The sequence below is a fragment of the Salvelinus sp. IW2-2015 genome, linkage group LG27 (genome assembly GCF_002910315.2).
Source record: "Salvelinus sp. IW2-2015 linkage group LG27, ASM291031v2, whole genome shotgun sequence".
In the NCBI taxonomy this organism is placed as follows: domain Eukaryota; kingdom Metazoa; phylum Chordata; class Actinopteri; order Salmoniformes; family Salmonidae; genus Salvelinus; species Salvelinus sp. IW2-2015.
In genome coordinates this window covers 14,410,383-14,431,283 of record NC_036867.1, presented here as the reverse complement: position 1 = coordinate 14,431,283, position 20,901 = coordinate 14,410,383, and the positions used below count along the sequence as shown (strand labels likewise).

Below are 20,901 nucleotides of genomic sequence, written 5' to 3'. Positions count from 1 at the left end.
ATCCAGGAAAAGATTAACGGAGCAAAGTACAGATCCTCGATGACACCCTTCTCCAGAGTGCTCAGGACCTCAGACTGGGGCGAATATTCACCTTCCAACAGGACAACGACCCTAAGCCCACAGCCAAGACAACGCAGAAGTGGCTTTGGGACAAGTTTCGGAATGTCTTTGAGTGACCCAGCTAGAGCCCGGTCTTGAACCCAATCTAACATCTCTGGAGAGACCTGGAAATAGCTGGGCAGCAACGCTCCCCATCCAACCTGACAGAGCTGGAGAGGATCTGCAGAGAAGAATGGGAGAAACTGCCCAAATACAGGTGTGCCAAGCTTGTAGCGTCATACCCAAGAAGACTTGATGCTGTAATCGCTGCCAAAGGTGCTTCATCAAAGTACTGAGTAAAGGGTCTGAATGCTTATGTAAATGTGATATTTTTTATAAATGTGCAAAAATTTCTGAACCTGTTTTTGCTTCATCATTATGGGGTGTAGATTGTTTTTTCCCCCTCATCAATGTAATCAATTTTAGGATAGGGCTGTAACGTAACAAAGTGGAAAAAGTCAATGGGTCTGAATCCTTTCCGCAAGGCAATGTATGTTTTGATTTAATAAGACATTATAAGGTTTGTATCATTCACAACTAAAGTTTCCAAATAACTATAAATCAATCGTTTAGCACTTCTTTCAAATCATTTTTTAAGCTGAACACAGAATAACGGCTCCATGTTCGCACGAGCTCATCAGTCATTTGGGAAAAATATCCTTTCAATTTTATTCAGCAATGTTCAATTATATTGTTAGTATAAAATAATAGCACTGGAATTATAAGCATACCTTGTCTGTTAAATTACTAGCCTGCTGCCATTGGCATGGCGCATAGCCAGATCAGTAACATACATAGGCTGACTCAGATTTATGTTAATCTGTTCTTCTGAAATACATTTTCTTCATATTATGTTTTATTTTACCTTTATTTAACTAGGTAAGTCAGTTAAGGGTTAACTGTCTTGTTCATGGGCAGAACGACAGATTTTTACCTTGACAGCTCGGGGATTCGAGCTTGCAACCTTCCGGTTGCTAGTCCAACGCTCTACCCACTAGGCTACCTGCTGCCTTTTATAGGAAATACCTGCCTAAAATAATGGTTTCATTGTGATCGTGTATAGGCTATTAAATGTATTTATTAGATTTTTAAAATGTAGATGTTTCAAAGGTACGCATCAGCAGCTTGCATGTGTGGAACCCCTTTATCAGTTAACGGTCAATTACCGTGAGACCAGCAGTTATTTGCCACAGCCCTAGTAGCATCACAAGCTTGATGTAGTCATTACATGCTATAAATGTGGGACCAAATACAAAACTTTTGACTTATTTATTTATAAAAATATTTAGGGATGTCAATCATTTTGACCCCTCCCCTTTTAAGAAAAACATGTATTACTTGTTAGACAAAATCTCTTTCTCTGAGCAATTGTATTATACTGAACAACAATATAAACACGAAATGCAACAATTTCAAAGATTTTACATAGTTAAATTTCATATAAGGAAATCAGTCAATTCGAAAGAAATTCATTAGGCCCTAATCTATGGATTTCACATGACTGGGAATACAGATATGCAATGGGCCTCACAATGGGCCTCAGGATCTCGTCACAGTATCTCGGTACATTCAAATTGCCATCGATAAAATGCAATTATGTTCATTGTCTGTAGCTTATACCTGCCCATACCATAATCTTACTGCCACCAATGTTGACATCAGCAAATCGCTCGCCCACATCACACCATACATGTGGTCTGCGGTGGTGAGTCCTCTAAATGACGTTGGAGGCAGCTTATGGTAGAGAAATTAACATTCAATTCTCTGGCAACAGCTCTGGTGGACATTCCTGCAGTCAGCCTGCCAATTGCACGTTCCCTCAAAACTTGAGACATCTGTGGCATTGTGTTGTGTAACAAAACTGCACATTTTAGAGTTGCCTTTTAATGTCCCCAGCACAAGGTGCACCTGTGTAATGATCATGCTGTTTCATCAGCTTCTTGAAATGCCACACCTGTCAGGTGGATAGATTCTCTTGGAAAAGAAGAAATGCACACTAATAGGGATATAAACACATTTGTGCACTAAATTTGAGATCATCTTTTTGTGCTTATGGAACATTTCTGGTATCTTTTATTTCAGCACATGAAACATGGGACCAACATATTACAGTTCGTGTATTTTTGTTCAGTGTAGTATAAAATATAATTTCCCTTTTTTTTGTATGTGATGTAGCTCAGTATTTGAAGTATTTATTTTATACAGTCATCATTGTTCGTCTTTATCACGGGTGTCAATAATTTCAGACCCCACTGTGTACATACACAGTATAGTGTATATACCCTGAGTGTACAAAACATGAACACCTGCTATTTCCATGACATAGCATTCACCTGGTCAGTCTGTCCCTTATTGATGTCACTTGTTAAATCTACTTCATTCAGTGTAGATGAAGGGGAGGAGACAGGTTAAAGAACGATTTTTAAGCCTTGTCACAATTGAGACATGGATTGTGTATGTGTGCAATTGAGGGTGAATGGGCAAGGCAAAATATTTAAGTGCCTTTGAACGGGGTATGGTAGTAGGTGCCAGGTGCACAAGTTTGTCAAGAACTGCAACGCTGCTGGGGTTTTCACACTCAACAGTTTCCATGTGTTTCAAGAATGATCCACCACCCAAAGGACATCAAGCCCCATCCCACTCCAAGGCCTCTGACAGAGATTTAGGGTTTAAAGTACCTTGGTCAATGTTGACACGTACCAAAGTTAAAATGAGGGAGGTGAGTGCAAGGTATTGTTTGAGGACCATTCAAACACGGCTTGCCCTTTCAGGTGCGGTTGGTTTGTCCTCAGAGCGAGAATAAATGCAGAGTCTTGTTTATTCTAACACGGCACAATCATAAGAGATAGGTTAGTGCCAGGCTGGGAGATACAGTTCCGATTAGCGCATCACGTGGTCACAGGGAGAGGGCTCTCTGCTCATTCTTGGGTGAATTATAAAGGGTGTTGCGATTCAGAGCCCCACAGTGTCGCCGTAGACGAGGGCATTGCCACTTGCCTCAAACACCACTCCTGACTCCCAACACTCATACCACAAGTCATCCCATTGAAACATGAGTCTGGTAAGTCCCTTAAATCACTGATGGAAGAGAAGGAGAGCATATTTTTTGTCTTTCTATTGCTGGTTCTTTTGCTGTAAGGGTTTGTTATTGCACATGTTTTTGGTTGTGGGAAATAGTTTCACCTCGCTGGCAATCCCTTACACATCCTCTCTAGCTGTAGAGATTGACTGTGAACTGCTGTGCACAGTAATAGGCTAAAGGCTGTCTTTACTACTCCTGGAGTTCCTAGTGAGTGGGGATGTTTTTCAGGTAGACTTGGCTGTCATTTTCCAACTGAACTTTCATGCTTTATTGAAAAATAGTATGTGGTTAAGATTGGCAGCACTACTCTTGGATGAAGTGCCCATCAACTGGCATTCATGTGTTGATTGTATTGGAAAGGACTACAGACTATCAAAACTTTCGAGATTTCAATTGTAGCTTACAGGTCCAAAGATTGGAGACTGTTGCAGAAAGCAACTCTCAAATGTGTTTTTAATGTAGGTCACTGAGGTAAGGATGAGGCCCTTGTAGTCTACCTGAGCAGCTTCGTGTGGAACTGTCTGACCCTCGACCTTTTGAAGGTTGAACAGAAGGTTCACGTTGGGTCAATATTGATTATTTGTGGCTAGGGCTGTGGCGTTTGGAATTTTCGTCAGCCGGTAATTGTCAAGCAAATAACTGTCGGTCTCACGGTAATTGACCGTTTAATTAACATAAAGGAGTTCCACACATGCAGCTACTAATGAGTGCCTTTGAAACATCTACATTTTATAAGTCTAAAGTGTATTATAAACAGGTTGGTTTGTAGTCTAAATGCTGATTGGCTGACAGCCGTGGTTTACCACGGGTATGACATTTATTTTTACTACTCTAATTACGTTGGTAACCAGTTTATAATAGCAATAAGGAACCTTGGGGGTTTGTGATTTATGGCCAATATACCACGGCTAAGGGCGGTATCCAGGCACTCCGTGTTGCGTCGTGCAAAGAACAGTCCTTAGCCGTGGTATATTGACCATATAACACACCTCCTCGGGCCTTATTGCTTAAATAAATCAATTGAATTGCCTGTACACCATTACAATAAATCCGTTATTTATTTTACCTAGTACACACATGGAGCGGTTATTCTGTGTTCAGCTTAAAAAGTGATTATTTGAAACAGGTTATGTGTTTGAGGTATTTGGCAACTTGAGTTGTGAATGATACAAACCTTAATGTCTTATGAAATTAAACATATATGAGCTGCATGATTCCACTCTATTGATAATGTAAAAAAAGGCATACCATTTCTTGTCTTAGTGTAATTGCCTAGTATGTGTGAAATTAGTTTCGATTTAAAATGACCAATATCAGCTGGGCAGGCTAAACATCACCATTATATAATGATTAAGCTGTTACGATTTAGCATACACACAATTATGTTTATGGTCTATTTTTTTCTTTCTTGAGACAACAAAAAGCATCATGGTGACATCAGCATTGTGACAAATAGTGGCTGTAGGCTACATATATAGACATTTTTGTATTTTCTCGTTTTTTTTTGTTTAAAAGGGGTTTGTTATAAAGTTCATGAAAAAAAAATATATGAATAAAAACACTGAAATAGTATTACATGTAAAGCAAAAGCACACGTGAGGAATAAATAAGACACTTCTAATTATAAAAATACAACCCAAGGGAAAATTGTAAAACTACTGCACTCAAGGTTTTAGCTAACTGTTGCCTATAATGGCTATTGTTTCAGTCCACTATCATAGGCTATAGCACTCGCCAAAGTTAGGCTTTAAGATTCCGATTTTAAGAAACGCCAGCATGTTTACTTTGTCGGGCTTCAGTGAAGACCGGAGAGAGGTAACTATGTTCCCTGCCGTGCTGAACACCCTCTCTGACACAGTGCTGGTAGCACACATGCATTTATACTTTTTGGCAAGCAGAGCCAATATAGGAAAACGAGAGTGGTTATCCCACCACAATGACAGGAGGTCAGCAGATGTCTTTCTCTTCCATATAACAGGTCATCTCGGTGTCGGCACGCACTCTCAACTTTAGTTGTTCTACAAAAGTTAGGCTATATGTTTTGATTTTTAATACATCACGTGTCTTTCTCACAGGCTACAAGTGAAGACAGACACATCGTGGGACGCAACTGCTTGCATCCTTATCCAATTCCGAGGTGCATATTGAAGATATTGGAAGGACTGTCCACATTTACTTTGTCAGCCAACAAGATGACTAGGTCTACTGAACAGCAAAAGCACTAGCCTATGTCGATCTACTATCCCCATAGTAAAAAAGTCTACCTATTCTGTGTGAGAAATAAATATTCAAAAAATAGTCGGACAGTTGTAGGATGCAATAGATCCCAAATTAATACAACTAATAGCATAAAAAAATATGTTTTACGCAATGTGGCTGACACAACAGATAAGAACGTTTGGCTTAAAATATTGATAAACAATTAGACTATTTCTTCACATTATAAGCGCAGCAATGCGCACAAGGCAGTAGGCTATAAGCGAGAATGTTCCATTTGCGGGAAAACACCATTATCAAAAGTGACCGCGAATGTGATTATGCATGTAATGGTTTTATTATAAGATGCATTTTTATGGTGAAAATGATCTTCCCCAAACTTGAAACTCACGCGCTGCTTATGTTTGCCAGTTAGGCTGTAAAGCGGATACATGTGCCAAACTTTTTTTTTGGACACTTTAGTTGTGATACAAACCTTATCAAAACATATAGGCCTATGGGCTAGGCTACATGAGGTGTGCGACTATGATTTAGAAAAAGTAGAGGACAAAAAAAGCTGTTTCTTATGCTGGGCATTATTCACGAGTGATGATGACATGTAATTCACAAGTGGTAGGCTAATATTGCCACCCATCAGACTTTCCTAATATTAAGCATATTGCTTCTCTTTACAACAGGAGTAATATTAGCCAATCACTTGTGAATTATATATTAGTACTTGTGAATAATGCCCAGCATAAAACAGCCTTTTCTCTCGCAACTTTTTCTCATCATAGTCGCACACCTCATGTAGCCTAGCCCATAGGCCTATATGTTTTGATAAGGTTTGTGTCTTAACACATACTAAATAATATATAGGTGAAATTAGTTTTGATTTAGAATGGACCATTATCATGCACCTGTCTCCAAATGGACAGTGGGAAAAAATACATGTAATCTATGCACTTAAATAGTGGATGGAGGATGCTTTTCCCATGATTCATTTTCATGCCAGCCAGGTAGGCTATACTCCTGTTGTAAAGAGAAGCAATGTGCTTAATATTAGGAAAGTTGAGCAATAAATATAGTAGGCTTAGCTGATGGGATCCTCCTCTTTTTAATAGAGGTCATCACTCTGTTTTCTCCCGCAATTGCATAGCCTATAGAAATATTGCGCAACATTATCTCATGGGCTCTCATGAAGTGTTTTGATTAGATTTTCGTTTACATTTGCATTGATGTCAGAGTGATTAGTGGGACAATAGAGTGCTGAGTACCAGGCAGTAAGTTTGGTAGGCTTCTAATGACCATCAGAGCTTGGAGCAGCCTAATTAACATGACTAAACGGTCATGTGGAATTTGACTGCCTTCACGACTCGTGACTGCCGGTGTGGCGGTAAAATGGTCACCGCAACAGCCCTATTTGTGGCACATGTAGGCACTGTCAGAGATTCGTCTGCAAGGTTCTGTGTTTTACGCCTGTGTGTGGTATGTGTGTATTTGTAGGTCACACTGTAACTCCATGACATGGTAGCCAGTGCTGTGAAGATAGTTTTGTGCTTTATGAATGTTTTCTTACTGTTTCCTTTTTCCACATTTCTTCCCTATAGTTTACACATTGCTAAAATATTTTTAATTTAAGGTAGAAAATCACAATGATTAAGCTAAGAGTTACTCCATACACGTAGTGCAGATTCTTTTATTTATTTATTGGTGTTATTTGGTGTAAGATGGACGAGTAGGTAAAAAGCCCATTGTCCACTCCATTGTCTACAGACTGATGGAGAGTGTGAGGTGGAATAATCATCTCATCAACCAATGTTTTTTCCTTGGTCCCCCTCGAGTGCAGGGGAGAATTTAATCTACCGATGACATGTTAAATGGCCTGAGAAAGGGTTTGGAGGGGCGTTAAATGAGGCATGGTGCCGCGACTGTTTGGCCAGTGTCACAGGAGTGGAGAGTGCTCAGTGAGGAGCCGCACAATCAGTACTATAGCCACAGCAAAATCTGCTTTGCCTTAGCGCTGGACAGAGGAGACGAGGAGAGGATCCCCCACTTTGTTGGGATCAAGTTCACCTGTGGCTCCACCTTTGCAACCATCCTTATCACAGCACGCCTCCGGCAGAGGTGGTCTGCAGCCCGATCTAGCACCCTGCTGCAGGGGAAAACATCACTTACCTCAGGGTTTCTCAGCCCTCTCCTCAGGGACCACCAGGCGTTTCACATATTTGTTGTAGCCCTGAACTGGCACACATGATTCAATTATTATTATACTGAACCAAAATATAAACACAACATGTAAAATGTTGGTCCCATGTTTCATGTGCTTAAATAAAACATACCAACATTTTTCCATACGCACAAAAAGCTTATTTCTCTCAAATGTTGTGTACAAATTTGTTTACATCCCTGTTAGTGAACATTTCTCCTTTGCCAAGATAATCTATCCACCTGACAGGTGTGGCATATCAAGAAGCTGATTAAACAGCATGATCATTTCACAGGTGCACCTTGTGCTGGGGACAATAAAAGGCCACTCTAAAATATGCTTTTTTTTTGTCACACAAGATAATGCCACAGATGTCTCAAGTTTCCAAGGAGCGTGCAGTAGGCATGCTGACTGCAGGAATGTCCACCAGAGCTGTTGCCAGAAAATCTCTACCCTAGGCCGCCTCCAACGTCGTTTTGGAGGAATTATCAATACGTCTAGCCGACCTCACAACCGCAGACCATATGTAATCACGCCAGCCCAGGACCTCCACATCCGGCTTCTTCTCCTGAGGGATGGTCTGAGACCAGCCACCCAGACAGCTGATGAAACTGTGGGTTTGCACAACCAAATAATTTCTGCAAAAACCGTCACAGGGAAGCTCATCTGCGTGCTTCTTGACCTGACTGCAGTTTGCTGTTGTAACCGACATCAGTGGGCAAATGCTCACCTTCGAATGCCACTACTGGCACACTGGAGAAATGTACTCTTCACGGATGAATCCCGGTTTCAAATGTACCGGGCAGATGGCAGACCGAGTGTATGGCGTTGTGTGGGTGAGCGGTTTGCTGATGTCGATGTTGTGAACCGAGTGCACCATGGTGTCGGTGGGGTTATGGTATGGGCAGGCATAAGCTACGGACAACAAACACAATTGCTTTTTATCAATGGCAATTTGAATGCACAGAGATACCCAGATGAGATCCTGAGGCCCATTGTCGTGCCATTCTTCTGCCGCCATCACCTCATGTTTCAGCATGATAATGCACAGCCCCATGTCGCAAGGATCTGTACACAATCCAAGGAAGCTGAAAATGTCCCAGTTATTCCATGGCCTGCATACATGTCACCGATTTGAGCCTGTTTGGGATGCTCTGGATCGATGTGTACAACAGCGTGTTCCAGTTCCCGCCATTATCCAGCAACTTCACACAGCCATTGAAGAGGAGTGGGACAACATTCCACAGGCCACAATCAACAGCCTGATCAACTCAATGTGAAGGAGATGTGGCACGCTGCATGAGGCAAATGGTCACACCAGATGCTAACTGGTTTTCTGATCTACACCCCCACTTTTTTTTTGTGACCAACAAATGCATATCTTGTGAAATCCATAGATTAGGGCCTAATTAATTTTATTTAAATTGACTGATTTCCTTATATGATTCCTTGAAATTGTTGCATGTTGCCTTTAAAAAATATATTTTTGTTCAGTGTAGTTGATCATTCGAGTCAGGACTTACCTCCGCCTAAAATGGACAATGGCTCAGTCCAGACAAGGACCTTGGCACTCCCATGTTGATCTGAAAGAATTGGATAAGTATTAGCAATATAGTTGTAGCTTTAACTTAACCTTCAGAAGACTTGATTACATTTTCGCCATACTGATTTACGTCTATCCAAACCGTTCAGATTTACTGTGGGTTTAGGATGGGGGATGTTTCTGAATGGGGCCTACAACATGGTTCTTTCTCAATTCGTCTTTCCTTGATTCCTTGCGTCCTTATCAAAACCCATTGGAGAAGAAGGTTCGATGGGGGAGACTTGGACCTTCTCCTCCAATACAATTAAAAGGAGTCGAGGAATCAAAGAAAGATTAATTGAGATGAAGCCAATACCTTTTTCCCTGACTGATCTGAATTGACCCTGTCCTCCCTCTCTTCCTCTCTCAGCCAGAGGCGCCGTCAGCCTCGTCCATGCGAGGAGCGGTTGAGGAGGATGAAGGGGACCTGAACAAATCCCTGGGGGTCCAGCGCTTTCAGCAGATCCTCAGTTCCGCCCCCAGGGTCCCCGACGAGCAGCATCGCACCTACAACGAGGAGGACTTTGAATGTAAGCACACATACACAATTGTTCACACAACTTGCATACACGCGTAGGTGACTCACATACTTTTTTTAACCCCCTTTTTCTCCCCAATTGTTAGTAGTTACTGTCTTGTCTCATCGCTACAACTCCCGTACAGACTCGGGAAAGGTGAAGGTCGAGAGCCATGCGTCCTCCGAAACACAACCCAACCAAGCCGCACTGCTTTTTTAACACAGCGCGCATCCAACAAGGAAGCCAGCCGCACCAATGTGTCGGAGGAAACACCGTACACCTAGCAACCTGGTCAGCGCGCACTGCGCCCGGCCCGCCACAGGAGTCGCTAGCGCGCGATGAGACAAGGATATCCCTGCCGGTCAAACCCTCCCTAACCCGGATGACGCTAGGCCAATTGTGCGCCGCCCCATGGGCCTCCCGGCCGCGGCCGGCTGCGACAGAGCCCTGGGCTCGAACCCAGAGTCTCTGGTGGCACAGCTAGCACTGCGATGCAGTGCCTTAGACCACTGCACCACCCAGGAGGCAGGTGGCTCACATACTTTTGTAGAAATTGTGGAGTGGATTACCTTAATTTTTGTGAATCGTAAATATAAACCATTGATTTACTAATAAAATAAGTCCCTCTGAAAACCACACAAAATGTTTGATCTGCTAACCATTTCCCTCCTGCAGACCACCGTCACTCCTCGCACCACATCCACCACCCCCTGTCCAAGCTGCCCTCCGATGGGAGGAGGAAGAAGAGCGGCAAGAAGAAAAAGAAGGAAAGAGAGCGCAAGGATAGTTCCGGCCCAACCAGCAACACCGCCATTGAGGAAGGAGAGGATGAGGAAGATGATGAGGAAGAGGGTGGAGAGAGCCACACCCATCTCTCTGAGACAGATTGTGACACCGTCAAAGAAGACGTACAAGTAATGACACATCTTTCATGTTTTCAAATGCGCTTTAACATTCACTTCAGTTGTCTGTCAGTTGTTTTTTTGAAACATGAACCAAAGGTAGCTTAGCGTAAGTCAGGGTTCCCCAAACTCGGTCCTGGGGCCCCTCCTGGTTTTACGTTTTGCCCTAGCACTACACAACTGATTCAATTAACCAACTCATCAAGCTTGGATTATTTGAATCAGTGTAGTATTAGGGCAAAAACCAAAACATGTACCCAGGTGTGGCCCCAGGACCCAGTTTGGGAAACCCTGGCGTAAGGCAATATGCATATCTTACACCACTGATACTGGGTTCTGCATGCCAAATGACACCTTATTCCCTATATAGTGCATTACTTTTGACCAAGGCCCAGGTAAAAATGTAGTGCACTATAAAGGGAATAGGGTGCCATTTGCGACACTGACATGTTTTTTTGCAGTGTGGCTGTGGTTCAACAGATCGAATCCCCCTGTCAGCATTATCATATTTTCCTCTATGAATATTTAAACACAAGCTTAATCAATTATTTAACTGGTTTGGGGTTACACTGTTATAACACTGACAACTATTGTGTTCTGCCACACATGACCGGTTTTGACCTGTGATTGTGTGATATGCGTACAACATTACTTGTCCAAGCCATCACCCCAAGCTTTTCTCATATGAAGCTTTCTTTTATTCTTGAAATATAAAATAAATGCTCAAGAGTGTGAATCCTCACAAAACCCTGACGAAAAGAAGACCATGATTTTTGGGATGTTTTTATGAAATGTAATCCATAAAATAGTCCTTTGGAGGAAGGATTGTTGACATGTATATTTAACATTTTTATCTAAAATAATTGATCAAAGTTGGCATATTTATGACATTTTTGCCTCACCCATGTTTCCTTTGATAACCTTTTACTGCAGTGGGCTAACTGGGTCGGTCACACAGTGTTTCTTCGTAGTGTTAAACAAATCTACTTTGAAACAAAAGTACACACCTCACACACATGGTTATGGGCAACAGCATTAAAAGAAGACACTAGTACCATGTCAGATACAGAGTTGAAATGTATTACATTTAGAGTTTGATTATTCTCTTATTTAGTTAGAGTTTATTAGGATTCTCATTAGCCGACGCCAATTGCGACTGCTTGTCTTCCTGGGCTCCGACACATAACTAAAAATACATTACAGACAAAGACAATTTATATACATTTAAAACAATAACATAGACATTACAGACTTTTATATTTAAAAACATTTGGTCACATGGGGGAGAGGCATTGTGGCGTGAGGTGTCTTTTATTTGTTTTTTTAAACCCGGTTTACTGTTTACTGGCACTGTATGAGATGGGAGTGCCATGGGTTAATGGCTCAATATAATTTCTAGATTTCCCCCCCCCCCCCTCAACCTGGGGACTATGAAGACACACCTGGTATCATGTCTGGTGGGGTAAGTATGTCTGTCAGAGCGATATATAAGTTGATTATACAGGCAATTTTGAATATTTCTCTCAAAAACAAGAATTGATGCTGACAATCTCTCCTCTACTTTTAGCCAAGTGAGACTGACGTGCAGACTGTTGACATTAGCCCTCTGTGTACACTGAAGGGCAAGACTTGCTGCTCTGTTCTGGGCCAGCTGCAGCTTTTCTTGGTCCTTCTTTGCAGCACTTGACCATATCGCTGTGCGATAGTCGATATTAGATAAAACTAGAGCCTGCAGGATTTGTTTTATCGACACTGGTGTTTAAAAATGCTGAGCATAACTTTATCAAAGGCATACCTCTCCCCTCTTTGCAACAATTGAATCAATGTGCCTTGACAATTTACAGTCTAAGTTGACACCAAGGAGTTTTATCTTCTCAAAACAGCCACATCATTCATTACCAGATTCTGCTGAGGTCTAGAACTTAGGGAATGATTTGTACCAAATACAATGCTTTCAGTTTTAGATATGTTCAGGACCTTTTTTGTTACTAGCCACCCGGTCCAAAAATGACTGCAACTCTTTGTTTAGGGTTGCAGGGATTTCACTAGCTGCGGTTGCAAACCCTCTGTGTTCTATTAGATAGATAGCTCTCATCCCATGACATGGCAGAGGATGTAAAGCCATAACAGATCAATTTTTGCCGATTTATGGTCAATAATCACAACGGCTGCACTGAAGTCAAACAATAAATCTCCCACTCTCTTATTATCCATTTATTTCAGCCAATCACCAGTCCTTTGTGTCAGTGCAGTACATGTTGAGTGCCCTTCTCTATAAGCACGTTGAAAGTCTGTTGTTAATTTGTTCAGAGAAATAGCATTGTACCTGGTCAAACAACCTTTTTCTAAAAGTTTGCTAAGAGCCGGCGGCAAGCTGACTGGTCAGCTGTTAGAACCAGTAAAGGGCGCTTTTACCGTTCTTTGGTAGTGGAATGACTTTAGCTTCCCTCCAGGTCTGAAGATGAACACTGTTCTCCAGGCTCAGATTAAAGATATGACGAACAGGAAGGGCAATGTAGTCTGCTACCATCCTCAGTAGCTTTCCATCTAAGTTGTCCAAACCAGGTGGTTTCTCATTATGGATGGACAACAATCATTTCCCCACCTCTCCCACACTAACTTTACAGAATTCCAAATTACAATGCTTTTCTTTCCTTATTAGGTATTTTATGCATGAATATGATGGCTCACAGTTTGCCCACTTTGCCAATGAAATAGTCATAGGTAGGAAACACTCAACTTTACAAAAGCAATAAACCAAGCTTTCTCGTTCAGCATGTGCCGCTCTCTGATGACAACATTTTGTGAAAATCACCCAAAAATGTTGTTATTTTTTTGTTGTGGTCTAGGTTTTGTGGGGAATCACTCTGAATGATTTTAAGGAGATTCATTTTCTACATATTTGTATATATATATTTTTTTCTTTACCATAAACCCTATTGCAGTTATTTTCAATAGTATGTTGAATATACAGAACACTCATGTTCATATCATGTGTGCCCTCACTCCCTCCATAGTTCTTTCTGTCAGATGAAGATCGCCTGGCCACACCTACCACAGACAGCCCCCACCCTGCCCGAGGGATGGAGGTTGTGCCTCAGTCGGCCGTGGGCACCGAACGTGAAGATGCCGCCTCCACTGAGTGAGTACACCTCTCTGAATACACCCATATTTTTATTTCATTATTACCGTAATGAGGTGATTGGGTGAGATCATTTTTGCCAGTTGAAGTGTCACCCTGCTTTGCGTCACAACACGACAAGGACTCTTTTGTAGCACTTAGCCTGATACTGCTTGCTCTGAGGCGTTCTCAGTCACTGATTGGATGAGAGAAGTGGTGTGTGTGTGTGTGCGTATGTGTGGTCTCACCCAGGCCGGCCGGAACACACTGTACGTTACCATGTTCCCGGCATCCAGGCAGCCTGCAGGGTTCTGATCTAATAGGACACGATTCATCCCCTTGCAACAACACAGAGCCATATTTCACCTGTCTGACTGTCTCCATAGAGAACAGAACACTGACCCTTCCTACTAACACACCTCTCCCTCCCTCCACCTATGGTATTTAGTCTCAGGACACATTAGTGCTTTGTCTTTTCTTCTCCTTTCTCCAGTCTGCCGAAGTTTTGCTCTGTGTGGACTTCCTCCTAATAGTACTACTAAAACTGCAAAACTATACATTGGAAGATAGAGATGTCAAACAAGTGGATTATTCTGACTGCGGAGGGAACTTCTGAAAATAGTTGAGGAAAGTAACGGCCAAAGTTTTTTTTTCTGAAACAACCATAAACTGCTTAGGAGACAGTTTGACGTCTTTAGGTGAGTGTTTGTCGGTTTTGGGAGTGATCTGTTTGCTGGACTGACAAATTTTAAGTGGGCATCTTCACTCCTTAGTTTATGATGACATTTTTATGATGATTTAGTGCACCTGATTTTTTTTTTTTCTCCTGTGAAATTGGCTTCCTGTATGTTTGTCCCAAGGAATGTTGAGGGAGACCAACAAACCGTTCTCTTTTATCTTGGAAAATGTGAATTTTGTCATCTATTGGCCCCTAAATTAAAGATGAGTTAAGTTGTTTAGCCCACTCCAGAGCCCTATACTATGAATCAAGTTTGAGGAGTTAGCAAGGTCAACTCTGAGATCAACTTGGGATAACCGGTACCACAAAAATGGCGTAGCTTTTAGCCAGGGACATTTCTATGGCAACATATCCTTCAGAACTAATCTGCTCCGAGGCAGGCTAAATCAGGGCTAACTCCATTTTATCCTGAAGTGTCTGAGCCACGAGTTGAGGACCAATGAAAACCGATTCTCTCCCTCTCGCAAAGATTGTGTCATCATACACTTCATTTGAGGAAGACTACTGATTTTAAATATTTTATTAATCAAATGTACTTTTTTGTGTTAAAAAATGCCTATCATATTAGTAATGACATTTAGTAATGACAGCATTTGCTTTCTGAACTGTACATTTCGCGCAATTGTGTTTTGAAATTTGTTAGCAGGCTAACTGACAGCCAACCATAGACACACAGTATAATCCATAGATGGCAGTTCCCATTCAAGTCAATGACACTGTCGAAGGCTTAGGCCGAAACGTTTGTCTGTATACCTACCATGAATGAAATAAATACTAAAAAGAAACCTGATCTCCTTTTTGAGTTGAGCTACACAATTTTGGAAGCCATTGCTCTAGTGTACCCTTGAGTTTAACAGTCAAATTGCCATGGTTCGAGGTTCCAAAACCCTAATGGATTATGTCTATGATCACAATGCAATAAGCTATTCCACAGATCGAAGGAGCACTATGAGTGGGGAAAAAGGTGCTCTTGCATTGATAAGCACACTAAAGACTGAATTAATGATAAATCATAATTTATAGACCACACATTTCTATTTCATACCATAGCCTGCTGATTTTGCCAGATAACTTTTTCTATCATTTAGATTTTGGCACAAATGAAAACGTGGCACTGACTCACCCATGGATTGATGTTTCAGCATTGTCTCAATGAAGACTTCGGGCGTTACAAGCCTGCTAGAGTTGGAGGGAGGCGGACGAGCAATATCCACCATCGTAGTACGGATGAAGCCTGACCTGGAATGTGAAGCTAACTGAAGCTGGCTAGCTTTATAAAAGCCTGAGTAGATCTAGCTTGCTTTCTTAGTACACCCCTCAGGCTCACGTCTTAACTTTTATTGACCTTAAAGTTATTAACTCTGTTCTTTCTCTCTCTCTCCTCTCCCAGAAAGCCCTGTCCGACCTTGTCCAGCAGTGACCCATCCGACCCTGCCTCTCTGACCCGCATAGCCAGCCGCAGCTACGACCTGCAGGAGCGTCGGCGTACGGGCAACATGACTGGCGCCGAGCAGGCCAAGTACCATCGCATCCCCACGGATGAGAGTGAGGCGCAGACCCTGGCCTCGGCCGACTTGGACGGCATTAAGAGTGAGTCTGGGGAAATGGAGAAACATCACGTTACACATTTCGGCTTGGTTTACAGATTAAGCCTAATCACGGACAAAAAAGAATCTCCATTGAAAATGCTTCTTAGTCCAGGTTTAGGCTTAGTCTGTGTCCGGGAAACAGCCCCTACATGTTCAGCCATTCATTTGTTGTCGACTGAACTGAAGCAATGTTTTAGTGCTTGCTTTATTGTATGTATCATTAAATTCAGAAGACATGTTGGTTCTCTCTTTTATGTTCAAACTTCTTGTACATTTACAGGCTGTTTTGTCCATTGGGAGATTTGTTCAGAAGCCCAGTACTCTAAACTCTCCCAGACCTTGGAGTGCTGCAGTCATCTGCTCTGCCAGATTAACTTTTAAAGACGGCTGTGAGTGTATGTTTGTGCGTGCAATTCGGCCTGTTTGATATCCCACATTATTACCCTTCCAGCTGAGCACTGTGATTAGAGTGGAAGAACAGTCTTTGGCTCCACTGAAGGTCGGAATGCTCAGGACAGAGAAAGAAAGAGAGGGGGGCACACAGGGGTACATTAATGAGGGGCACTATGAGTCAGTGTGCCCCCCCCCCCCCCCCTGTGACGTCCCCAGCTCCAGGGGCACCAGAGGGGATTTACATCCGGGGGGGGGTCGACCCCTCAGCGGACAGCGGGCAGCTTATCAGAGTGTGGCGGACAGGAACAGAACAGGAGCGAAGTCCTCTAATTAAATTAGCCTGTTCCCGCTGTCAGCTGAGGCCCTTGGAACCAGGCCCAAGCCAACCTGGTGGCTAATTGAGAATGCTGCCCTTCTGGTTCACAAGTCCTGAGTCATTAGTGACAATAAAACAATGGGGAAGAGCTAAGTCATCTGAAAGAACAACATGAGAGGGAAGCTGATGAGATGCATGGAGATGATCTGATGTAGGTGATGTAGGTCCAGTGCCATCTTGGGGCTACGTGACATAGATGGTGTGGCCTTTGTCCTCTCAGCGTCAGAGCATAGAGATCCTATTACATTACTAGTCATGAACCCTTCAAGTTTCAGAATGGTCCGAAAATGACATGGGTGACGCATTTTATTTGGGTATTTTAATTCCTCATTCTATGATCTTTTATTTTCTTCCCAGAACTGCAAAGCAGCCTGGGAAAGTGCCTTCGCGGCTGGTTGTTGCTCAATGATTGGAATGATTAGATCACTCTCTCCTTCCCCTTTTTGTTCAACCCTCCGGTTGTTAGCACCTCCGCTAGCTAATGCGCTCGGACGGTTTCTACCTCAACCAGGTCAGGTGGTGGTCCATGAATGGCAACTTTTTTCCCTCGCTTTTCTTCGAGCTCCAGTCCTGGACACGCAAGGACTGGATCTTGAGACTGTAGAAGTGACTGTTCCTCATACCCATGCCAGCTTTATGCCAGCACTGCGCACACCTCCAAGCTCCTCTCCTTCAAGAGTGTTATCCAGTTAGGCCCAGTCCCACTCTGGGTCTGCCCAGACACTCATGCGTGCACCAGGAGCCAGACACATCGTGGAGCCTCTAGGGCGGACTAACGGTTCCAGTGGACATTGCGTTGAAGTCGGGACAAGTTACAACAACACCTTACAGCAAAACCTGGACAATGAACAAGAGGCTCACATGACAGAAGATTATACTTTGTTGCTCTCCAGTTTCACTCGCTGGGTTTTCCTAAAAGGACCAACAGGACAACTTGTTCATTAGGAGAAAATGCTGTCATTTTTTCCAAACCCTCAGAGTTGATGAAGGTGCTCAATGACCAGGGTGTTTCTCAAATAGGGAAAGAGGCCACTGATAAAGGTAAGGTTCCTACCTCTAACAGGATCATCGCACCCGTTGCCACTACCCTCTCAGATATACCTGAGAGACTCTCTGCCATCCAGCCTCCTTGTCCAGGTTGTCCTTCGTTTGAGGCCTGTCTGGTAACCCAACCCCACAGCAAGATCAGGTGAAAAAAATCAGCTGCCTGGCCTATGAGTGTGGGACTCTGAGATTTGACCTGATGGCGGGGACGTCATCCCAGAGCCAAGAGCTCACCGTTAGGAAGATCAATTCTTCAAAAGCTACAACGGATTCCTGACCACTTTTAGTCAGTGTTTGGGATCACAATTGCCACCACAGTCATATTCAAAACAAAGAATAAGGGGATGTCAATACATGATAGATCAATATATAGTGACAATCATGAAACTCTATTGCGATGCCTGTCCATAGATGGTGATTTTGCACTCACCTCTCACCTTTCACTCCTCAGGCCATCGTTTTGAGGATGTCCCTGGGGTACGGAGACACCTGGTCAGAAAGAGCACCAAGGGCCAAGTGGTGCATGTCGGCAAGGACCACCAGGAGACCAGCATACGCAGTCAAAAAAAGGACCGGACCCCACATGAGGTGAGCGTCCGAAAAAACGAGCAGTAGTACCCACTCTTTTGCTTGTGTTGGGAAACAGTGTCACATAGTCCCTTGTTTCAGATAGTATGATTGGGTTTTATTAATTTAAATGGTTTTCATGGATTTCCTGACGTTTTTGGCAAGGATGAAGATTTGAAGGTTGATGTTGCTGCTTGTTTTAAGACATTCCATGCAGGACACGTGTAGGTGAAGTTCCTCTTTGGAGACCAGTTTCTATGTTTTGCTCAGTTTAGACTAAGGTAAATAGGGTTCATTGTTTTCTTGAACCCCCCCCCCCTCCCCCCCCAATTCAACTGGAAATCAGCCAATTTTTTTCCCCTCGTTCTCTGTCTGGGAGCAACCCCCCTACAGTATCTTATGTGGATAGGAGAGGGGGCAGAACACAATTAAAAATGAATTAATTTGTTATTTTCTTTCACACATCCAAAAGAAAGAGGCAGCGAAGAGTTCAGGTAACAAGACACCCGGTGCTCCCTGAGAGAGGGAGCCATGTTGTAGTAACACACACACACAGAGGCCCCCAACAACAGGTTCCTCTCAGTGTAGAGAGTGTGTACGAGCTACAGTGCGTGTGTGTGGGGAGATGTAAGGGTCGCCTGCTCTGTGCGCTGGTCTGTGTCAGTGTGTTGAGCCCACCCTCTCGCTCCTTCCAGTCGTTACCGCCAGTGGTTCTGTACCGTTCTGCCTCCCGGCCAGACGGAATGGTCTTATTGGACTACTCCGGCCATATGGCCCGGCCCCAGACGGTGAGGTGGCTTAGCCGGCCAGACACAGGTTCCAGGAGTGTGGGTTTGCATGTGGCGCCGTGTGTCTGCACGTGAGGGTAGGTACAGTATGATCACTCGCTAATCATCAGTTATGTTGTTGGCTTGGTACTAAAACAGGTAGTGGTGGGTTGGGTCGCACTAACTCACCAGCCTAGTTTCTCTTTAACCAGCCTGTTGTGACGTGATAAGGCTGTAATGGTGCGATACTGTGTTTCTACTCATCAGAGTCTCTGCTATTCTACTGTATTTCTACTCATCCGAGTCTTTTATTTCTACTCATCAGTCTCTACAATTTCTACTGTATTTCTACTCATCACAGTTTGTGGATGTTCGGGAAGAACTTAATCTCAACTGTGGTGCTCATTCAAATGGTTTTGACTGGAATAATGTTGCATTTACTAGTTGCTTCGGCTAGTTTCTGTCCGTGGCCTATATTTGCGTAGTGTATTGACTTTGAGGATAATTTCAATGCATGTTTATTGGGTGTTCCTAATATAACCGAGTAACACTGTTGAGTGTGTTTCTGTTTGACGGCAACATGCACCGTATACTTGGGTTCAACTACTATTTTAAAATCTTTAAAATCTTTTGAACATTTGTCCAGCCTGCCTGGAATGCCAGATGGACTGGGTTTGCAGTTTGGGGACTATTTTATTGGTACATTAAGCCAGGCAAGCTCAATCAACCACAAATAAAGTATTTAAAGTAGTAATTGAACCCAGGTCTGATGCATTTTGCATGGTTTTCAGAAGTCAATAGGTTCAAGGCCTGGTGCCAACTACTTTCACGCTTGACATTTTGAAGAGTGAAACTAGATAAACACATATGGACACGTAGTTCTCTGGATATGCTTTCCCTTCCTTTATAATGTTGACTGTCTTTAAAGAAACAGCATGATCCTGAGAAGAGCTAGCGTTCATTCTAAAATAACAGAAGAATATGGACAAAAAAGTGCTATCCTGGATCCTTGGGACGTCCCTACCCTAAATCCTAACCCCTACCCTTGCCTAACCTTAAATAGAACCCTTGTCTAACTTTAACCCTTACCTTAACCATTTTACATTTCAACTTCAACTGGGTAGGGCCATCCCAAGGATCCCGGATAGCAAGGACCGAAGCAGATCTAGACACATTTAAGCTAATCGAAAACAATTTCCCCTGATAGTTCAGTTATTCCAATCCTCACTGAATCTAATCAAGTTTGCTCAATAATAACTTGGTTTGAAGGAGATGCTGGTTTGAACATTTCAGACTCCTGGATGTGCATGGGCATCTACACAGAACATGCTAATATCATGGATATTGACTTGCATTGGTTTTTGGACAAACATGCTACAAAGTTAGCAATTGGAGACAGTGGTCACTGGCCAGGTAAACAAAAGAAAGGATTACTGTCTTACCTTGTACATAGACTGCTTACAGGGTAAGGAAACCAATATGTAATTTGGGTGAACTATCACTTTAGCGTCCATCTCTCCCTCTCAGGTGTTTGTGGAGCTGAACGAGCTGATCATGGATAAGAACCAGGAAATGCAGTGGCGGGAGACAGCGCGTTGGATCAAGTTTGAGGAGGACGTGGAGGAGGAGACGGAACGCTGGGGCAAACCCCACGTGGCCTCGCTCTCCTTCCGCAGCCTGCTGGAGCTCCGCAAGACCATCTCCCACGGTAGGAGAG

At 43.1% G+C, this 20,901-nt stretch overlaps 1 protein-coding gene across 5 annotated transcripts in view; it reads left to right on the top strand.

Moving 5' to 3' along the window:
* Positions 1 to 20,901, top strand: part of LOC111953440 (anion exchange protein 2) — an 87,829-nt gene that overhangs the window by 54,838 nt on the left and 12,090 nt on the right. For 3 of the 5 annotated variants that reach the window (XM_023972699.2, XM_023972698.2, XM_023972700.2), the window contains 6 exons: positions 9,539 to 9,698; positions 10,362 to 10,600; positions 13,606 to 13,730; positions 15,839 to 16,038; positions 18,302 to 18,438; positions 20,712 to 20,892. In XM_023972699.2, the coding sequence (XP_023828467.1) occupies positions 9,539 to 9,698; positions 10,362 to 10,600; positions 13,606 to 13,730; positions 15,839 to 16,038; positions 18,302 to 18,438; positions 20,712 to 20,892 (1,042 nt within the window). Of the gene's footprint in view, positions 1 to 3,051; positions 3,161 to 9,538; positions 9,699 to 10,361; positions 10,601 to 13,605; positions 13,731 to 15,838; positions 16,039 to 18,301; positions 18,439 to 19,112; positions 19,206 to 20,711; positions 20,893 to 20,901 lie in introns of those variants that run through there. The other 2 variants (XM_070435404.1, XM_023972701.2) reach the window with 2 other exon arrangements.